We start from the raw sequence: 23,047 nt of genomic DNA on the forward strand, positions 1-23,047 counted from the left end.
CCTCTGTCCATCCTGTGTTCCAGCGGTCCAGACCTGAACAGTGGAAGAGCATCAATCTGTGACTGATCAACCTTTTCTTCTCTCACAGGTAAAAGATATGAAGATTTAAGAAATAGTTTTATCTATAACTTACCGTTTGAAGACACCAGAGCAGTAAAAAATATCCAAAGTTGTAAAATGTATGCCATATTTGTCAAGAAAGATGTCTTTGGAAGTCACCAAGCACTAATGGAAGCTTCATTCAAAGAACCTGTTAAGTTTATTAGTCACTTGATATTTCCGGTATAAGCACACACACACACATAATACCTTGCATGCTATATGTGACAATCTAGGTGTGATTTCTCAGCCTAGCTCTATAACTGCAAAATAAGTATGTTTATTTGTTATTATTGGTATAACCATTTTTCTGGTTGTAAAACAAGTGAGTACAGAACAAAATGATTGATTACTACAGAGCTCCATGACATCCAAGAAAAAAAAGTAGATTACTATTATCATTTTCCATTCCACTTACACTGCTGCTTAGTATAGAGCTGCCTTTGTCTATAATTACATTCATTGCTAAGCAATTATCACCCTGTATTTTCATACAGCAAATTTATGTCTGTACATTGCAAATGATTTTCTGTTTACTGAGAACATACAGTATTTAAATGGCTAGTGCACCCCATATCATCATAATGCTTCCAAACATGTATGACTTTGTGTCTTCCGGAAATATCTTAGTGTTTTTGTTCTTACAATGAAAGTTAATGGTAGAATTGTGTCCTGGTATAAACAGAATTTAAATTTTTGGGTGAACTATCCTTTTAGTTTCTCATCATATTATAGTAAATAAAATAAAAATGATTAAATTATTAAGACATACAAATTGATCTTATCCGATTGTGGTTGGGATGGTCACAATATTCTTAAACACCCCTCCAACACCCCAGTTAAAACTATAAGGTGCCTTTATAAGTGCATTGCTTTTTATTCAAGACCACACAAAGCATGTGACAGCCCTGAAAATGGCTAACCACAGAGTTTCCTCTAAGTAAACTTGAGATTAACTTCCTTGTCTTGTCAGAAACCCATAAATGGTGCATGCATAAAATAATGAGTAATTTTAAAATGTATCTATTGCAGAAACAACAGCTTATCACTGGGGCAGTACCCTTAAAGAGACAACTTTGTACCTTATCTACACATAAAAGGGGCATATTCATACTTTAGAGTAATGTACATTTAGGATGTGTTCACACTTGGCAGGTTTGGTTCGATTTCAACGAACTCTGGTTCGATTGCTCTGTTCATGCGGTTAATTTAATTAAATGTGAACGCTGCCATCCGAACCCTGGTGCGCACCAAACAAGCGGACCGAGACCCATGAAAAGATGGGGTCTCTGTCCGCTTCCAAACAAACTCTGGATGCAGTTCCGACATAAATATGAATGCAACAGGGACCAAAGACATCTAAACAGTAACCCAAAAAAAACCTAAAAAGGACAGAATGCTGAAGCATTCCATTTTCTCATCATAGGAGCTACATTGTCCATTTCAGTTCGGTACAGGCATCAGAAACACAGTCTCCTTGCAGCAGATCTTCATTTTGTGTGCAACGGAGGAATTCTTGCCACTGTTTTGACTCCTTTAACATTTTAACAGGGTGGCCATTTACCAACCATCCAGAAGTCCTTCCATCTGGATTATTCTTTGCAACACATCATTCATCAGTGAATGCAACTACAGTAGTCAACATTTGAAGTGGATCAAAAAAGTTACCCTATAGGGTATTGTTCAAAATTGTATAACTTTGATGAAAGTTTTTGATCCAGTTCAAATGTTTACTAATGTATTTAAAAATTTGTCTTCATGTAAACGTTTCTCTTCGTAAGCTTTGGTTAGGGGTGGTTGAAATGCAACTTTATGCACAACTGCCAGCCAGCCAGCAGCTTCATATACCTGTTTGCTTCTTTTTTTATATAGCTGTCCTTTTAATACAAATAATTTGTTTGACAGAAACTTCCCTTCATAAGCCTTTATCTAACGGGGTTCTTCTGTGCTCTAAATAACTCATGCATCTTTTGACAGTTCGATAATCTCTATTCAGTTTTTGAAAATTATAGTTGTTTTATGCCTTTTGACATCTCTTCTCCGATGGTGTGAGGGCTAGACAAGCTGTCACTCACATGAGACCGACCAATAGCAAACCACAACCATCCAATCAATTCACGATGGACAAAATCAAGCCCCACCCCAGATTTTTTCTTGTTTGAGATTTTCAATTACTTCACAATACATTGCGCAAAACTGGTTCCGGTAAAACAATGTAGGCTATGTGTGTAATCCGGTATATAAAATATATATATATGAGGTCAATTAAAAAACTGAGGGCTGAGGGTAGACTAGTTTACTGTCACAGTTAGAGTTGCTGGTTTCCATATTCACCACCACATCCTGTAACAAAGTCAGTGTGTGATCGTCTCGGATTGTTGATGTATGATATAAGATATATGTCCTCTTGCAAAACTAGTGAGTACCTACCTATAGTACGCCAGTGATAATGAATGGGCATCTCACTCACTTTAAAAAATATTTTCTAAAATAAAAGGACCATTTTTCTTCCTGTGGTGGCCCATTTTCTAAATAGAAAATAAAATTGAGTTATTGGGTTGAGACTACCAGTCAGTACATTGAACCAATAGCTTTGTTAACTAGTTTATTTTCAGGTCTGTATGAGAGTCACACAAAGCATGTGACATATATATATATACACACACATCGCAATTTGAATATAAACATATACATCAACACAATCTAAAAAGGATAAGAAATCAGTTGCTTTTATGAATCCAAAAAGTCTCTACAAAAGCCTTTTTTGTCTATTTCCACTTCTCATTGAACATGGATCAATTCCAATCACTTTATAAGGCCTGCACAATCGGTCCAACGACAGTTTCCGATAAGCAGGTGAAGGTTTACTGCGTGTTACTGTCTTTTCAGCATGAGTGAGAGAGACGAGATGGGGAAGGGAGAGAATTGTGATCAACTCAAGTGTGATGGAATGGGGATGTTAATTTCCTTTGTTTTCTCAGAGAGTTGCCATCTCTTTTATTTCTTCCAGTTTTTCCAGTCTTACAACTTTAACGGAACTCAAATAATTCCTCGCCATGGATAGGCCTACAACATGTTTTTCATACGAATAGCATGTTTGTGATTAGCCACTCTTAAACGCAATTTCCTTTTCGTTTGACCTATATAGAAATATCCGCACTCAAACTCTAACCTATAAACATACGAGGAATTGCAAATAATAAAGGACTCAATGGATACACTTTCCCAGAAGACGCATCACTAAAAGTAATTGTTCTGACCAAGCTATCACAATGTCTACACCCAAGAAGACATAAAGAACCAAGCCATGTTTTCTTTTCAGGAGCAGGAAGATAACTACATACCACATTGTTTCGTATATAGTTGGTGGATGCCTATAACTAACCATTATTTTCTGAAAAAAAATTGCCCGAAGAGTGCTATCACTTTCGATGATGTTCCAATTAGTTTAATTTGTGTTCTTATTTTAGAGTTTATACAGTCTTTACTTTAAAAAAATACAAGTAAAAACAGTTATAAACAGCTAATCATTTCAAATGTCCTTCAGTAAATGTGCTGAAGTGTGTCAAAGGGGGAGGGTTTAACAGTCAGCAGAGGCGTGTGTGCTGTTCTACTTTCAACAGCACAACGAGCTGCTTTCTGTCTCAGTGTGCCGATATGTTTTTTTCAAAGCGTGGAGTTGATCAAATTAACAAAATGTACAAAGGACTGCTATTTTTGATTGGTATGTATTTATGTACAGTGTTTATGATCAGTGTTTACAATTCATTATTTTTTTTAAATTATTCGTCCTTGGGCGTGTTTTAAACATATTTATTTGAATCTGAAAATGTCTGGGCACAAAAGTAGAAACAATATTATAAAAACATAATTTTATTGTGTAAAATTCTGCTGTCTGAATCATTTTGTTGTTTACTCATTATTTTATATGTTGCAGGCATATGCAGTGTGACCGGGTTCAATATTCAGATATCTCCAGTGAAGCATTTCATAAAAGATGATCCACTCTTTGGGCAAACTGTTATCCAATCAAAAGATGGGTTAGTCATTTATGACTTATTTTTTAAATAATTATGTTGTTTTACTGAAATGGATAAATAAATGTTCTTTATAATGACCTTATAGATCATCTATTTTAGTAAAAGTATCCTAATTTGTCCTGTTCTAGAGTTTTTGTTCCTTCCCCATCAAATGGAAAACTTTTCAGCTGCACTCTAAAGGATGAATGCATCAATTTAAACGGTAGTTTGTCTTTTGTATCTTTTTTATAGAGAAGCTCCTCTAAAGAAAATGTAAACTTAACTTTGTTTATTTCATAATAATGTCCTCACTAATTTACAGAACTTTCACAGTGAAAATCTTATTATATCAATGTATCTTTTAAAGATGAAAAACAAAAAGGCTTGAGATCAGTAGCATCTGTGGCTTCTAGGCTGATATCAGATGAGGAGCACCTTGTGGTATGTATAAAAACAGAGATGTCAAATATGGTCGACAGTTGTTTTATTCTCAACATGATTTCACCAAAGATTGAGCTATTGAAGGCCTAGCGAGAAGTAAACTGCATAATCAGATATTGTTCGCAAAAGTTTTAGTGTCTGTCGCATTTTTCACAGTAAAACCGCAGAGAGTGTTGCTTCCCCTTCAGATACGTGACAGACAGAAATGTGTCGGTTCTCCTCTATAGAGGAAATAGTCTTTTAGAGAGTATGAAAATTGTGAAAAAAAGTTGTTTGTGAAAAGTTAAATAGAACTAGGAATACTGGGATACCAAAGTTATTTCTGGGAAATAACTGGGAAAGTGTATCGGGAAATTTTCAGGATGATGCTTGTGTTGTGACTATCAGGAGGAAGTCATAAGCATTGTGAGTCAAAACTGTTACTTCACCCAAAACCATATAGTGACGTCACTTCCCTAGTGAAAACATAAAAAAAAAAAAACCAATGTACTCTTTGTCACGTTTCAATCAGATGTTAATGTCATCCGACATTAACATCCGTTTATTCAGTTAGAATGAAATGATAGCCGAACACGAAGAGGAATGACTTCGGTGAAAGATACAATCGAGTTAATCAGTTGTGTATTTTTTTTTTCTCCCAAGATGTGCAACCAAGTTCGCATACAGAAGTCAGTAACTGAGGGTTTGAATGGAAATTGCCTACTGATGAATTCCACTGAGAAAGTCAAACTTGAATTTGGTATGTATGTATGATTTGATAATGGTATTTCAGATTCGAACAGATAAAATCCTATCCCTGATTTTTCTAAATCTCTTTCATCTCAGTCAAAAACAACAACAACAACAACAATCGAGGTAGAAGTATCGATCAAGGTGAGCCCACCTGAGATAAAACGAAATAATTTGTTGTGACTCATTTAAAGAACTTTATTGCTAATTTACATTTCTGTCAATATCCACAAGTTAAACAGAGGAGAAGAAGACAAACAGATGAAGAGGAGGATGAGGAGGGTAGGCTACTAGTCTATGTTTGGCCTTTGAAATAAATCAGTATTATTATTGATTAATTATGTCATGCTGATTGTGTCTTACTACAGATGCAAGGAATAATGTTTTAAAAGAAACCATTATTTTTATACTGATATTTCAGAACATGTTTTTTAGATGCTGGGACAGAGATCGCTTTTGTGCTGGACGGCTCTGGTAGCATTAGCGTTGAGGACTTTAAGAAAGCCAAAGACTTCATCTACAATGTCATATACAATGTTTGGAAAGCATGTTTCAATGCAAGTATAAACAAAAGGATTTTATGACACATTTATAGCTATTTTTTTAAGTGCAATTTAACAACAACTCTCTCCTCAGTGTGATTTTGCGATAGTGCAATATGGCAATATTATCAGGACAGAGCTCTCACTTCTTGAGAATGAGATCGGTGCCAATGCCTTGAAAAAGGTCAAGGAAATAGAGCAAATTCTCCAATACACAAAGACTGCCTCGGCCATCCATCATGTCCTGTGAGTTTACGATTTATGATGTGAAATACTATACATTTTATACTGTATCTTAAGTGTTTGATTAGCATGTAGCATTTTTGTTGGTGATACGTTAATGTCATGGTCTGACTGGTTTCATTGGTTATTTACAGTACAGACACTTTCATCCCTGAGAATGGATCAAAAAATAACTCCCAAAAAATAATCATTGTTTTGTCTGACGGGGAAATTTTGGGAGATTCGATGAAACTTGATGACGTTTTGAACATGCCACAAATGAAAGGTGTCAATCGCTATTCCATAGGAGTAAGTGTCCTGTTTACTGCTTATTACTCTAGCATTTTAGATGTTTAAAATGCAATTAGAATTACAATTACAGATTTAATCTGTCCCTGTAGATACTTCTTCACCAGCCTGCCCTATACACTCATATCAGCTATATTACTCAGAGTTTGTTATTATAGTTAATGATTTGTATGTTTTTTTGTTTTTGTTATCTTAAAACCTATACATGCCTAATAAGATTTTATCTTTAGGTTGGTGATGGCATTCTGACTAAACCTAATGCGACAAAAGAGATGACGGAGATAGCAGATCCCGGTCAATTTTTCAATGTTTCCAATTATGCTGCATTAGATGACATTCTGTCCAAACTGGGGAACAGTATAATTGGGGTTGAAGGTAAGAAAGTTTTCATCAAACATTTTGCAATATAATAGAGAAAGGGAGTTTGGTGAATAGTTCTAATGCTAAAATCTAATTGGATGAGCAGCTATAGCCTAAATAAAAAGCTGTTGTAAAATTGAACCACGCAGATATTCAGCGCAACAGCACAAAATTGTGAGTGCTACTTTTATATAACATTTCCGTAAACAAGCAGTCAATTGAGTAAAACATTTTAAACAAAACATTTCCAGTTACTCTCTCTATTTTTGCACCGGCAACTAAAATTGATCCAAACTAAGCCAAAGCAGAATCAGTGTTTTGTGAATCAGTGAATGATTAAAAATAGATCAAATATTCTAAAATTGACTTTGACAGTTTTGTAACTGAATATGCAATATAATATTAATGTGAGTTTTACCAAGTAAAATAAGTTTCATGCAATATCTGACCACTTTGTGTCTCAGGCACTTCAGGATTTCAAATGCAGCTTGCAGAAATTGGATTCAGTTCCCATATCGTGCAGGACGTAAGTAGGATTTGTACCTTAATCTACAAAGAACTTGTGTGGATGTTTGATATACTATTAGCATTCATTTGTTTTGCTTTTTGCATAGAAATCTATTCTTCTTGGAGCAGTTGGTGCCTATGACTGGAGTGGTGGGGTCATTTTGAAATCCAAAGGCACTGATAAATTTATGAATGACACTAATAATGGACCCAAATTTTCATATTTAGGTGAGTGAGTTGATTTAAAAAATATATATATATTCAGTGAAAAACTGCAGTTCAGCAGTCATTTTCTCAAATAATATATATTTTTATATATATATATATTCATTCAGTTCACAGTAATCATCTTCCTAGCAGCCTTACAATAATATATGTATTACTATAATAAGAATTTTCTAAACTGCCCTAGGGGGGAATCCATTGATCCATCATATTCAGTTGATTATTATTTTTATTTTTTTTGATATTGTACCCCTGGATAAATGAAAGTCATCTCTGTTTTATGTTTGTTGAATCTCCTTCCTGATCGCAGGTTATAGCGTCACTTCTGCTCATTTATCTGATAAAACTCTCTACATATCTGGTGCACCACGGTATAATCTGACTGGTGGGGTATTTATTTTTGACGGCTCCGAAAACTATGTGCTCCAGGGAGAGCAGGTATTTGTAGTTAATACTATTGATATTAACACACCAGACTGTTTGTTTTAAGTTTGAAAGTCTAAAATAATTCTAGGCGCTCCCAAAAAAATATTATACATATATATATATACAGTGGTGGCAAAAATGATTAGAATGGTAAGATTTTTTTAATGTTTTAAAATAAGTCTCTTCTGCTCACCAAGGCTTCATTTATTTGATCCCATACAGCAAAAACAGTAATATTGTGAAATATTTTTATATATATCTATATATTAGTCCATTTTTAAGATTTACACATTTAAATTGTTGAATTGAGTAATCTTTAAATGATGTGCATAATTATGAATAAATGCACAGGTATTGTTTATCTTCTGATTTCACTTACAAGCCAGAATGTATGAATTTGCTAATATGATAATAATGAAGTAAAATATAATTTCCATAGGTTGGATCTTACTTTGGATCAGTTCTTTGTGCCTTGGACATTGATAGGGATCAATACACAGATTATCTATTAGTTGGAGCACCACATTTCTATCAAAACGGGGAAGAAGGCAAAGTGCTAGTGTACAGATTGAATGAGGTAAGATCATACTCTCCTTCCAGCTCATGAACACGTGTGGGCCATAGTATAACGTGGGTTATTTTTAAATCATCCTAAAGCAGGACAGGTTTGAGAGCGTGACAATGGAGCTGCAGGGTGATGCGGGACAGGCCTTTGCCAGGTTTGGTGCAGCCATCGGCTCAATAGGAGATATTGATGGGAACAGGTTCAATGATGTAGCTGTGGGCGCTCCTCTGGAAACAGGTTCCTCGGGAAGCATTTACATTTACAACGGATTCAAAGATGGCCTTCAGTTTTCACAAGTGGGTGCCGTGCCGGCATATTTTCTTTACACTTAAGCTTTTTAATAAATCTTGGACAATATCCAGACAATTTTTTGACAGACAATCCGTTTTTCCCCCTAGTGATAATATAGACATGGTGCAGATAATTATTAGAACAATATTTTATATCTATTATTTAAAGAGATTTTACTCATGTCAAATTCATAAAATGAAATAATAAATAATACAAATAATAAAACGATTAATATCCTATGATAATATCCAGAAATTCAAATCTCTTCAAAGACACTTGGAAAAGATCATGAGCCTTGCATAATAAATCAGTGATTTTTTGAATATGTAATACACATGATTTTGCTTCATTATCATTTACAATAAAATTATGAAATGTTATGAGCCTGCTTCCTCACAAAATATAGCTCCCTGCTATATTCTATTTTATTCTAAAAATGAATTTGCAATTTTTTTAATAATAGACCTAAGATGGTTGCTTTAAAGTTTGACTTTCCATCTCAATGTGACTTGAAGTGTCTTCAAATATAGTTTGCTGTTTCCTCCCTAGAAAATTTCACCCTCAGATTTTGGAATGAAACTTGTGCACTTTGGTCAGTCAGTAAGTGGCGCTCCCGCCACGGCCCCAAATAAGCCCTGCATCGCTGTTGGAAGTCAAGGGAGAGTGACTGTTTTTGAGTGAGTAAAAAACATTTTGTTACATTTGTTAAATTATATTTCAGTATACATTCTGTTTCATTGTAGGTTAGGGGAACCTTCTCTTTGGACGTTGTTTCATGTTTATACTTTTTTTTTTGCAGGAGTATCCCTGTTGTGGTTATCAACCCAACTATCACGATTTCACAAAACAGAATTCCTCTGACTCAACAAATGAATGAATTATCCAGCAAGCTTAGCATACGTTTTGGAGTATGTTTTAATGTGAAAAAGGGAAAACTTCAATGCAAGTGTTCTGTTTCATTTCAGTGAGTATTCTTGATCCAAAACAGTCCTCATGGTTATTTTAACCACAATTCACTTTCTGTCATTTTAGCTGAAGAAACACTCCCTCTTCAGTACCAAATTAACTTGGATTCTGATGTAAACAAAAAGCGTATCACTGTTGACAACAGCGATCAATTAAAAAACATTTTAGATTTGACGGCAGAAAAAGAGTGCACCAGTATCAACCTACAATATTTGGTACGTTGCTTCTTTGTTTGGTTCTTTTTCCCCCCTAACCAACTTGTCAGAGAAGTTGCAAAAATCATTTGAGAGCCATGATCCTTTCTTTGTGATATTGACTGATTGTCTTCCTTTCAGGGATGTTTTGATTGTTTTACACCAATTAAAATCAAGCTGAATTTTTCATTGGCCCCCAACCCAAATGGAGCCCCTATCCGAATTCTTGACATATTTACTCCAACTGAGGTTGTAGATAAGGTAAATATTTTTCAGAATATTCATAATATAAAAATTATAATTGTGAACATAGTCATCTTTTACCATTTGTTACACTACCATTCAAAAGTTTAGGTAAGTTTTGTATTTTTGAAAGAAGTTTCTCGCATTTATTTAATCATAAATACAGTAAAAAGTAATATTGTGAAATATTGTAACAATTTAAAATAGCTGTTTTTTTTAATGTAATTTCTTCCTGACTGCTGAATTTTCAGCATCATTACTCCAGTCTTCATAGTCACATGATCCTTCAGAAATCATTCTATGATGTATTTGAAATAGAAATCTTTTGTACAATATACATGTTTTTACTGTCATTTTTGAACAATTTAATGAATACCAAGTATTATTTGATTATCCATCATCCATATTAGGCAATTTTTCATTAAGAGATTCTGTAATAACATTTAAAATGATCATAGCATTTTTTTGTTGTTGTTATTTTTAGATTTCCTTTGAAAATGACTGCAAAGCTGCAAATTGTAAACTAAGTGTTACATTATCTGATTCACAAATTAGGTATGTACTGATGACATGAATTAAGCTAACTTTTAATTCATAACAGCTATTTACACATGTAAAAATATAGTTTGATATGTTTTTTTTTTGTAGTAACTAAAATAATTTACATTTCAGTGTAACTAAGATCATAATTGGAGACACTCAAAGCTTGAATATCAACTTCAATTTTACGAATACTGAAGACCCTTCCTATTTGACCACCCTGACTTTGACCTACCCCAGTATACTCAGTCAGAAGGTAAAGAAACAACTCGCCTTGCAAAAGCCAATTATCTCTGCTGTTGATGCATTTAGTAGATACAGGATATCCTGTTTTGGTGTCTCGCTTACAGAAAATAGAAGGTGCCACCTGCCCCGTGAAGAATGACAATCAGATACAGTGTAATATTCAACACCCTGTTTTCAAAAGAGACGCAATGGTATGACTTCATCTTTGAAACATAAGAATTCTGATGTGATCTGCACTTGATTTTTTCCAGTAATGAAAAGTTGTTGTTGTTGTTTTATTTTTTTATTTCCCAGAGCAACCTCTTCGTCTCCTGGCAGCTCAATGACATCATATCTGATTTGAGGGATTATGAGATCATCGCTAATCTAACCAGGTTTGAGAGTTGGTTCTCTTTCTCTTTATATAAAAATCAGTTGCTAATTTTTAAATATGCATTTAAAAAAAAAAAATTTATCTGGTTTTAGTCAGAATGATGGCTCTCAGCTTCTGGATTCAAAAAAATATGCATTTAATGTGATGTATTCCCTACCAATCCAGCTGACTGGGTAAGTGAATAAAGAACCTAAGTATTGATTTTGAATTAAAGGGGTCATGAATTGAGAAATACGTTTTCTTGATCTTTTGACATGTAAATGGTCACTGTACTATAAAAACATCCTGTAAATTTCAGAAATCAAAACTTCCTAGTTAGTCCAAAAAACAGCTTTTATTAAAACTGTTATAAACAACTTTTTTGTCACATTATGACGTAAAGAGAAGAGAGATACAGGATCACTGGACTAAAAATAACATTACCTTCCAAAGGATCCTAATGCTAGAAAAGTGGTTATTTATTTTCAACTATGTGAATGTCTCAGTAGATAATTATTTGTTTGTTTGGAACATTACTATGGAGCTAAATGAGTCTCAATAAAGATAAATGCACACACTACATTCACATATGCACACACAGGATTCATACATGCACACACATGATTCATAAATACACACACAGGATAAACAAATGCGCACAAAATTCACAAATGCACACACAGAATTTAAAAAGCACAGAAGATTCACAAATGCATACAAAATTCACAAATTCACACAAAATTCATAAATACACACACAATTCAGAAATACAAACAAAATTTACAAATGCACTCAAGATTCAGAAATGCACAGGGCAAGATTCAGACGTGTATTTCTGATGCACACACAAATATATATTGATTTACAAACTGCTTGCGGTCTGTGAACTTCACTGCATTTGTGTGTGAATTTTGAGACTCCCTTGACTTGGCTCGACACCATAGACTGTAAAAAAATATGGACGTAGTGTCCGTGACGTCACCCGTAGGTTTCTGAAGAGCATTTTTGAAGCCTAAAGTGGGCGGAGCCGGCCGTCGCCATCTTGGCCTCGCGTCACCGCTCGTCACTCCCGGATAACAGAATATGGGCAAAGAGGCGGAGCTGAGGAGCCTGGCTATCTGAAACCACGCCCACCTAGCGCGACGTTATGGAGTTAGCAGGCTTGGAGCTAATGCTATATGCTACTCACAGTACCAAGTCTGCGACTGCACACGGGCTCGCGCTAAAGTGACACTGACAGTTGATGATTAAAATCTGAATGGCAATTAAAAGGTCCTGTTTTTGCCCTTCGAAATATTGTAATAGTTAAAAGACATAGCTACAAGTGAGACTGTGTATCGCGATTCTGTGCAGCTAAGTTATTCTGCTTGTTGAAAATGTATTATGCAGTAACTTTACAATATTAGGCTACTCTGAGAGTGTGTGTGTGTGTGTGACCGTGATTATGTGCATACATGTCAGTCACTCTTTATTACAGTCTATGGTCCGTCAGCGCGGCATCGCTCGGCAAGTTCGTAGAGAGCTTTATTATTCAGTCCATTTTAAATTCTGATTTTGGCCGCATCTCAATTCTCAAATGGGTCAAAACATAGATATATTACCTGTGAAGTTCAAGTAAATGCGCTAGAAATACGCGCTCATTCAAGGATGTGCATTTATTGCATGAACGGAGAAACACAGACACCTACAGGATCTCATCTGACGGTACATAACGTTAAGCATGTTATAATCTGTCCCAGAGCAACGGCACCGCAGAACGAGTGTAGCCTTTATATCTATAGACGTTTTTAAATCTGAAAACTCCAAAAAGCAACGAAATTGTCAGACATCACATCCATCAGTGCATGTTCACAGAGGAGAACGACTGGAATACAGCGCTGGTTGTTCTCTCGAACGACACTCGACGAAAAACGGCGGAATCCAAAGCCGTGGGCGAGGTAATGGGTCACGGGTGTATTAAATTATATGAAATAATCCCGAATAAAAGCACAAACACGGCAGAGATGGCAAATTCAGCAGCTGGAATTTGCTGAAGTGAAGTGACTGCTAACCGGCTAGCATTTACATCAGCGGGAATCCGCCTGTCACTCAAAAGTGGACACACCCTTAATTTTGCAGAACTTTAAATATTAATCAACTACACGGGCGAGTTATAAAAAAAATGCACCCCCCTCACAGTTGTTATGAAGGGCAAAGTTAGCTTTATAGACCAAAGCCACAGAGAGAACCAGGCTGTAAACATGTTTTGTTCTGCTGTAAAGTTGGGCATTTTAACATGGGGGAGATACAGATTTGACTCCCTTCTGCAGCCAGCCTCAGTCGATGAATTGCCGTTTAATTCACTTCCGTGTTGGTTTCAAGAGAGAGACGGGGAGGTTGCCGCTTGCTCGACACACAAATGCCTTTTTTTAAACAGGGAATGATCAGCAACCAATCAGATATCTCCCTTGGTTTAGCCAATCACAAGAACGCACCCCGCGTGGGGGATTGTTTACTCATAAGCCAATCACATGAATGCGTTCACACAGCGCGATATGCATGTGGCGCGGGCGCGGTGGAGTTCTGTCTGTCAGTTGGTTGAGACTTATGCCTCGTTTCCACTGAGCAGTACGGTACGGTACGGGACAGTACGGTACGGTTCGGGTCTGTTAACCATGATCTGGCTAGCGTTTCCACTGCCAACAGTACCCTTACTTGATAGGCGTGGTGTTTCGATCTACGTCATTTTCGCGCGAAGAAGAACATAGTAAACTACAATGGATGACATACAGCAGATCTAGTTCTTGCTCCTCGACATGTATGATGTTTGTCACAAGAAGACAAGCACCGACATTAGGCTTTTCTCAATATCAAGTACGTAAAGTTTGTACTTGCCATGTGCGACTCCTACATGCAAATGGTAGGCTACAGCGCGTTCTTAAAAGCGTCACTCAGCTCGCGCTGCTACTCCGGTTATCTCTGTCACTCGGTATGTACATTTTAAGCAACAATAAAACGAAATATGTTATAAAACACCACTCTGCCTCTTTTCGTTTTCATTTAAATAAATTAAACATATAGGGACACAAATGTGGTTCATGCGCAACGCATATTGATTATTCACTGCACGTTATACGTTATTCTATTTATAACAAAACGAAATTTAAAACACAACCCTAAGGTTACCTCTTTTCGTTTAAAAAAATAAATAAAATAAACATATTCCAGGCAATATATGCATTTGTACAAATGTTGCAATAAACATCAGTGATATTCTTGTAATAAAAAATGACAATAAACCATATTTCTTTTTGTAAAATTTCAGTTTTATCAATAATAGCCTATATAAAACTTTAAGTAAAGTACAAGAAGCTATACAATAAGAAATAAAGCAAACAATTCAGTCAAATATCCAAATGCAGCGCTCTAGTCTTTACAAGTAAACACAAATAACGTTAATATGAAACTAAACTTAGCCCTCAGCCAAAACGATTGACAGGGAACTCATTATATATTCACGAGACCAAAGATCGCCCGTTAGGTCTACACAAAACGAATTATATCTTATGTTTAACCACTACCGTCGGAGTCAGCGACGAACTAGCCGAGGAAAGGCTCATCCAGCCGGGAAACATGAGCGCCGAGCGCCGGCTGAACGCATGGATCTCACAACCGGGGAAAAAAATAATCATCTTTATAAATAAACCACAGATTTGAGCTTTAAACAACTACATTTTCGCCTGTAAACTCTTAAAATTACATTTCGTGATACAGTAACAGTAGTATTATATTAAACTATATAAAAAAATGGCGCTTCTTATGTTGTCATTCCTCTTGTAGCACGCGCAAGTGACGATTCTCTGTCAACCAATCAACGTCCTGCAGTGATCTAGCTCCACCTTTTAGTACCGTTCCACTGTGCTAGGTACCCCAATGGAAGGGTACCTAAAAAGTGGTACGGTACGGTTCGGCTTTTTGGTACCATTCACAGCTTTTGACAGTGGAAACGCAAATAATTGCGTACCGTACCGAACTGTACCGTACCGTACCGCTCAGTGGAAACGGGCCAATAGACATCATATAGATAGACGCCCTATCGACCGCTACTATGGGAAGCCAAACAAACCAAAAGTGGGACGAGACAGCGGGGGTTCACAGAGCTCGCGCCGCGCTGACATGTCATCTGCGCGGTTCAATGGTCCGAGCCGCGCGAACAATCCTCACCAGCGCAGCACTGATCAAACAGCGCAGCGCAAACCATACATGCAAATAAATGTACAATAAAGAAACCCCAGCTTCCTTACAAAAAATTGGTTCTCTGCTGAAGTTTAGGAGTTTTTCCCTACAGAAGACAAAGAAGAAGAAAGACTAGATGAAATGCATTTCTTATGTTTATTATAGCTATTTAATAGGGTGATATCAGGTAAAATGGGCCATCAGGTAAAATGGGCCATCTAAGGTTTGGGGGTCCCAGCCCCTCTGGAATTTAAAGCCAATGACTGCAAAGGATTTCAAACTGTTGTCATAACTGTGCTTGACAAGTAACAGGTGATTTGATTGGTTTATTGTTGCTATGGTGGGTGGGGCAATAATTAAAATCAAGACTGCACCAGAAAGTTGCATGGTAAGTAGCCTGGCATACCAAATATAACTAAACTATTATAAGGATGATACATCTATAAAAAAACGAACATGCACATAAAAAAAACTATGCATAATATCTGTCTTGATGGCATCGATCAGAAATAATATTGTTAGTTTGGTATATGAACATATTTTTTGAAAAAGTGATGTTTTTCTTGGCGGCCCAATTTACCTTAACCCACTCAGGTAAAATGGGCTACATGGTTTCAGCTAAAATGGGCCATCATCTGTCAATGACACACATGTGTTTGAGTGTGAGTGAGTGTGTGTGAGTGAGTGAGTGTGAGTGAGTGTGTGTGTGTGTGTGTGTGTGTGTGTGTGTGTGTGTGTGTGTGTGTGTGTGTGTGTGTGTGTGTGTGTGTGTGTGTGTGTTGTGCGTGTCTCACCATGACCCCACACACCCCCTGAACAGTAATAATGCAGTAGATATTTGATTTACATTATGCACACAAACTCACACATGCACACACGCTCACACACTCACACATGCACATTGCACACACTCACACACTCACACATGCACACACGCTCACACACTCACACATGCACATTGCACACACTCACACATGCACACAATCACACACACACTCACACATGCACACACGCTCACACACTCACACATGCACACACGCTCACACACTCACACATGCACATTGCACACACTCACACACAATCACACACACACACTCACACATGCACACACGCTCACACACTCACACACTCACACATGCACACACGCTCACACACTCACACATGCACACACGCTCACACACTCACACATGCACATTGCACACACTCACACATGCACACACAATCACACTCACACATGCACGCACACACACTCACACATGCACGCACACACACTCACACATGCACACACACTCACACATGCACGAACACACACTCACACATGCACGCACACACACTCACACATGCACTCACACATGCACACATGCACACACGCACACTCACACATGCACGCACACACACTCGTACATGCACATTGCACACACTCACACATGCACACACAATCACACACACACTTACACCTGCACGCACACACACTCACACATGCACACACAATCACACACACACTCACACATGCACGCACACACACTCACACATGCACACACACTTTTTTAATAGCACATTTTAATATGTGGGTTTGCACCCAAAATGTTTTTTTTTTTTTAATGGCACATATGAATATTTTTGTTTAATGCACTTTAAATGTTATGTGGCTGTATAAGCAATTGTGTTTTAAAATTAAAATTGATGATAAATTACTATTTCTCTTTGCAGTTTGACTGGCCCATTTTACCTGAACAGCTGGCCCATTTTACCTGAAACTGCTCATGCAAAAAAAGTTGGCACAGCTGATGTTTCAAGAACTGTAGGGCCTAAATAATTATATTTTATTAAATAATTTCAACACAAAATGATAAAAAACAGTCATTATTAATCATAAAAACACATGGAAAGGGCATATATGGTGTTGTATTATTGTCCCAAACGATTTACCGAAAAGTGGCCCAATTTAGCTGATATCACCCTACTGTTAGTAAAGAGTAGTGTTGTGCGTCGATACTTTGAAGAACTGCACATATATAGAGGCTACGGAAAGAGCTGTACAAAGCAGAAACTTCAATGACTTTCAATTTCGTAGTCGTCTTGAGGAGCACGCCAACCTTCTGGAAATTATATCGGACAGTTTACATGTTCAGGTAATGTATGTTAGTAAGTTATGCATTCAGCCATCATTTGTAGACTTTAAGCTTTTTATGTCTGAATTCCATAATCATTTGTTAATTTTGAATAAAATGTTAAAACTAAAGATCAATTTTATGTTATTGATATTTTGTGATATTGATTTATAGGGTGAATTCAGTGTGATTTGGACACTTTTTGCTATTGAGATTAATTGGAAAAAGTGTCCCTCCCAATCAACCTGAATACACACACAATATATAAATCAATATCACAAAATATCAATAACATAAAATTGATCTTTAGTTTTAACATTTTATTCAAAATTAACAAATGATTATGGAATTCAGACATAAAAAGCTTAAAGTCTACAAATGATGGCTGAATGCATAACTTACTAACATACATTACCTGAACATGTAAACTGTCCGATATAATTTCCAGAAGGTTGGCGTGCTCCTCAAGACGACTACGAAATTGAAAGTCATTGAAGTTTCTGCTTTGTACAGCTCTTTCCGTAGCCTCTATATATGTGCAGTTCTTCAAAGTATCGACGCACAACACTACTCTTTACTAACAGTATTAAATAGCTATAATAAACATAAGAAATGCATTTCATCTAGTCTTTCTTCTTCTTTGTCTTCTGTAGGGAAAAACTCCTAAACTTCAGCAGAGAACCAATTTTTTGTAAGGAAGCTGGGGTTTCTTTATTGTACATTTATTTGCATGTATGGTTTGCGCTGCGCTGTTTGATCAGTGCAGCGCTGGTGAGGATTGTTCGCGCCGCGCTGCCCATTGGTTGTCGCTAGGAAACACGTCCGCGCTGCGCTGACGAGTCGGCCGCGCGGCTCGGACCATTGAACCGCGCAGATGACATGTCAGCGCGGCGCGAGCTCTGTGAACCCCCGCTGTCTCGTCCCACTTTTGGTTTGTTTGGCTTCCCATAGTAGCGGTCGATAGGGCGTCTATCTATATGATGTCTATGTCTCAACCAACTGACAGACAGAACTCCACCGCGCCCGCGCCACATGCATATCGCGCTGTGTGAACGCATTCATGTGATTGGCTTATGAGTAAACAATCCCCCACGCGGGGTGCGTTCTTGTGATTGGCTAAACCAAGGGAGATATCTGATTGGTTGCTGATCATTCCCTGTTTAAAAAAAGGCATTTGTGTGTCGAGCCAAGTCAAGGGAGTCTCAAAATTCACACACAAATGCAGTGAAGTTCACAGACCGCAAGCAGTTTGTAAATCAATATATATTTGTGTGTGCATCAGAAATACACGTCTGAATCTTGCCCTGTGCATTTCTGAATCTTGAGTGCATTTGTAAATTTTGTTTGTATTTCTGAATTGTGTGTGTATTTATGAATTTTGTGTGAATTTGTGAATTTTGTATGCATTTGTGAATCTTCTGTGCTTTTTAAATTCTGTGTGTGCATTTGTGAATTTTGTGCGCATTTGTGTATCCTGTGTGTGTATTTATGAATCCTGTGTGTGCATATGTGAATGTAGTGTGTGCATATGTGAATGTAGTGTGTGCATATGTGAATGTAGTGTGTGCATTTATCTTTTTTGAGACTCATTTAGCTCCATACATTTCACTGTGGATTATGCAGTAAATCAGTCACAATTTCGGCACAGGCTTTACAAACAGACTTTTACTGTAAGATATGGACCTGACAGTAATGCCACAACATTTAAGTAACTGAGTTAAATCTAATGCCTAATCTGTGACCAGTGATTTCGGATAAGATTCATGTACAGTCAGATGTTCTTTGTCTCAAAAGAGTTTTCTTTTCTTTTTTTTTTGCTGTTTATGCGTCATAATCAAGCCAGTGACTAAACGGTCAACTTTACATTATTTTTCTTATAGCATGAAAATAATCTGTTATTTTAATTGTGATTTAATTATATAGAGAAAGCGGTTTAAAGAACCCTCCCTTTATAATCGCTGGAGCTGTCAAGAGTTTATCAGTGACTGAGTTTTGGACTCTCACCAAAACTCCCATTATTATCAATGTGAATCTTATTTACATTGTGTTTGTGCTATTTGCTATATGATGAAAACATTTGTGAGAGTGCAGAGATCGAGCTGCAATGATGAGATCACTGCATTCATTCGCTCAACAGACACATCTGTCATAGGCTACAATGTGCATTGCTGCAACTTTTAAAACTTTTAATTTTAACTTTTAAAAGTAGATCTAAATATAATGCTATAATCAACACTTTTTACGATTTGTTAATCTCAACAGCTGTGATAGTAAAAACATAGTAAAGTTTTCATACTTATTTCATATGAGAAGATGTAAGCCAATCACAGCAGTGGGCGTTTACTTAACAGCGGACACGCCCCTTCCAACAGAGAGTTCAAATCAGAGGGCTAAAATCAGGGCAGAAATAGCCTTTTATTTCTAAATGATGACCATTTTTGATGTAAAAATCATATTAACATTATAAGTACACTTCAGGAAATATAAATTAATTTAAAAAAAATGCAGTTCATGACCCATTTAAACTTCTTGATTTTGTAATATTGAAGCATATGTATTATTATTAGGGTATTTATTTATTTATTCCACAACAACAGCACAGCCTCCCAAAATAGACTCCGTATTGAAGAGGGTGCAAAAAAAGACACTCAACCGATTCAGTTTGAATTTCAGGTACAGTATATAAATCACATAAGAACCGGCAAATTTTTATGTTTATATATTTATATTATACATTTCATATATTCTATTGTATTCTGATTCAGTTTGTAGGTGAAAATAAGTATGGCGCTACAATCGATGTAGTTGTAAACATAATAAAGGAAACCTCCCAAACCGATCTGCACATCAAAAGTGTAAAACCAGAGGTACCACATGAAATATTTAGTGCATAGAGTGACCATAAACAGCATGAAGGCTTTCAAACTAACATCTATTTCTCCTTTTGCATTAGGAGTGTGTTTGGCAAGGAAATAAAGTAAGAGATTACCTTGAAACATTGATCATGCTTTTAAAAAACTGTTTAAACTGTTCAACTGTTATTATAAAATAATTGTAATATTTTACATTTAAAATGCATTTTATATTTATATTGTTGTGCCTGTAGGAACCCTATGTCATCAGATGTACCATGAAAGAGCTGCAGAAAATCATCATTGATGCCGGTGTTTTGATACATGATGTTCAGGTATGGCTGCATAGGTGCGTTCACGCATGTCGTAATTACTGTAATTAGGAGATTTAAACGTGTAAAAAGCATTCACGTCCTCGTAGAGCTTGTAATTACAATTTAAAAGCTGGGAATTTTCTGAGAGCTACTTGCACCACGTGACCGGTGTACCACCTGACCACTGCAGATCTAATTTAGGTGTTGATAGTGTTGTCATAAAAACGCATAATTCCAAGTGCGAGGAGAACGTCACGTGTTTTCATCTCGAAATTACGGTAATTACGACATGGCGTGAAAGCAGCAATTAATCCTGGTATAGGGATAATCATGTACACGGACAACCTGTTTATCCTATATTACTTTTCAAACCTATAGGGCAAATCAGAAAAGATCACTGCCGTAGGAAAATACAGCTTTGATGAGACCTTCTATGCTGCGAAGGATACTTCAAGGACCGTTACGGTGAATGGCAGACCCTTCTCAAGCATACAAACATGTTATCAAGCATTTGGTGGCTGAGAGATTTTTCATGCAATTCAGGTTGAGGTGATGATCACGAAGCTGACCGTGACGTCATCTAAAGGTGCCATCATTGGAGGATCCATTGGAGGATTTCTGCTCCTTTTCATCATTATTGTCATTCTCGTAAAGGTAAAAATGAACCCTTCATCAAGTCGAGCGCAATGCAATCTGGGATTTTATTTCTTGCAGTAAGCTGTAATGGTATTGTGCATATTTTGGTGAATGTAGTTGGTCATCTGTATTTTATGTATAAAATTTGCATCCTGTGCACAGTCTGCATACAACATACTGCAGAAATAGTAAGAGTTGTAAGATGCTATTCCGAACAGAACCATTATCTCAGCATGCACTGACTCTTCATGTGATTTTATTTTCAGTGTGGCTTTTTCCGTCGCCGCCATAAAGTGGACCAAGCACAGAGTCCAAACTGAAGACTGCCAAAAAGCTCAGGAGGGAATATATATTTCATATATCTTGCTTAAGTTTGTGTCAAGAAATGTTTTTTTGGATAAAAGTTATAACCTTGTTTATTTTATTATCAATGTAGTATTAAGAAGCTTTATAATGACTGATTGTATTTTATATAGCATGTACAGAAAGAATGTTAGACAAAATTTCTCTATCTAAATAAATGTAAATCCGAAATACCCCATGCCATAACCAAGGCACTAATTTATAGCCTGGACGTATTGTGCAGAAACTGAGCTCTGATTTGATGAGACACCACGAAGTCCACGAAGAAAACTCAAAGATAATTTTAAAAGGAATTTTTATGAGAATCATATAAAATTGTAATAATAAAAAAATGTATGGTTCATCATTTAAAATATGAAATCTATGGTAAGACATTTTGGTTGCATGAAGAAAAAAAAAGGTGTTTTTGGCAGTTTGTTCTTACCTGGTTTAAGATTATTTCCCAGTGCAGTCAAGGTTGACTGACAAGTTTAAAAGTGCTTAAACCTCTTCTAAAACAAGAAGCATCTTGACCAGGCTGGAAGACCAGCAGAGACTAATTTGAAAATGGAAATAACTAGTGGTGGCCAATCCGCTCTACATGGTGTGTACACACATAAACATTCACACGGTACACGTGGTCATGTGATATGGCCTTTTATGGAGCTCTCACGTCTGGCTATGTTTAGGCTTACATGATTTAGACGGTGGGCCGAGGGTCCGTATCTGCTTTACTTTTCGAAATGGATGATCCCCATGGAGGGAGAACCTGAATTTGTAAAGTTAGGACGGTTGTTTTATTCTCAACGATATGAAAAGTGTTGCCACTCCCATTTATTGCACATTTTCCCCCGAAATGATAAAATGTCCCCGTAAATATGCAGGCAAACGCGGTTGCCTACTATATCAGTCAAACCAATAGCGCGGCAAGATACTGACATATGATTTGTATTAACCAATCAGGTGTAGTTTATTTAGAACAGCTGTTACACGGATTCAGCTGTCAGACACGAACTGCGGCGGCAGCACATTGACCATCGCCAAGGACATTCTGTGTAATTGTAAGTACATTTAATTAGAATATAATATCTATATAAAAATGTTTGTTGTGTACACTGTTTTGTTCAAACGTATGTAAGCGTCTCGTTAGTGTCGTTTTAAGTAGGGTAACGTAGACTAACCATGTTCCGTACAACAACGATGTTCCGTACAGATGAACTTTTACCGCCGATCGCTGAATAAATAACATTTATGCTTTTCTTACTATTACAGTCTTTATTAAATGAATATAATGTTATCAC

General features: G+C 36.6%; 1 protein-coding gene across 4 annotated transcripts; it reads left to right on the top strand.

The window, feature by feature from the left end:
* The first annotated feature begins 3,697 nt into the window (after window positions 1–3,697).
* Window positions 3,698–22,124, top strand: LOC306996641 (integrin alpha-E-like). 4 transcript variants are annotated; one of them, XM_079609365.1, is made up of 32 exons: window positions 3,698–3,823; window positions 4,037–4,139; window positions 4,268–4,341; window positions 4,486–4,559; window positions 5,202–5,298; window positions 5,385–5,432; window positions 5,523–5,570; window positions 5,724–5,845; window positions 5,925–6,076; window positions 6,208–6,361; window positions 6,592–6,736; window positions 7,186–7,247; window positions 7,336–7,456; window positions 7,764–7,891; window positions 8,319–8,456; window positions 8,537–8,740; window positions 9,285–9,412; window positions 9,535–9,677; window positions 9,768–9,916; window positions 10,037–10,156; window positions 10,623–10,693; window positions 10,811–10,934; window positions 11,029–11,115; window positions 11,219–11,298; window positions 11,390–11,470; window positions 20,200–20,275; window positions 20,368–20,469; window positions 20,556–20,579; window positions 20,709–20,789; window positions 21,147–21,233; window positions 21,312–21,422; window positions 21,671–22,124. In XM_079609365.1, exons 1-32 carry the CDS (start codon window positions 3,757–3,759, stop codon window positions 21,722–21,724), a joined length of 3,255 nt encoding a protein of 1,084 aa, XP_079465491.1. In that variant the 5' UTR covers window positions 3,698–3,756; the 3' UTR covers window positions 21,725–22,124. The 4 variants fall into 4 exon arrangements, with proteins under 4 accessions (XP_079465491.1, XP_079465489.1, XP_079465490.1 ...); XM_079609363.1 differs by having other exon boundaries at window positions 20,170–20,275; window positions 21,671–22,117; XM_079609364.1 differs by having other exon boundaries at window positions 8,540–8,740; window positions 20,170–20,275; window positions 21,671–22,117.
* The last annotated feature ends 923 nt before the right edge of the window (window positions 22,125–23,047 follow it).

Source organism: Phoxinus phoxinus (assembly GCF_949152265.1).
Source record: "Phoxinus phoxinus genome assembly, chromosome: 4".
In the NCBI taxonomy this organism is placed as follows: domain Eukaryota; kingdom Metazoa; phylum Chordata; class Actinopteri; order Cypriniformes; family Leuciscidae; genus Phoxinus; species Phoxinus phoxinus.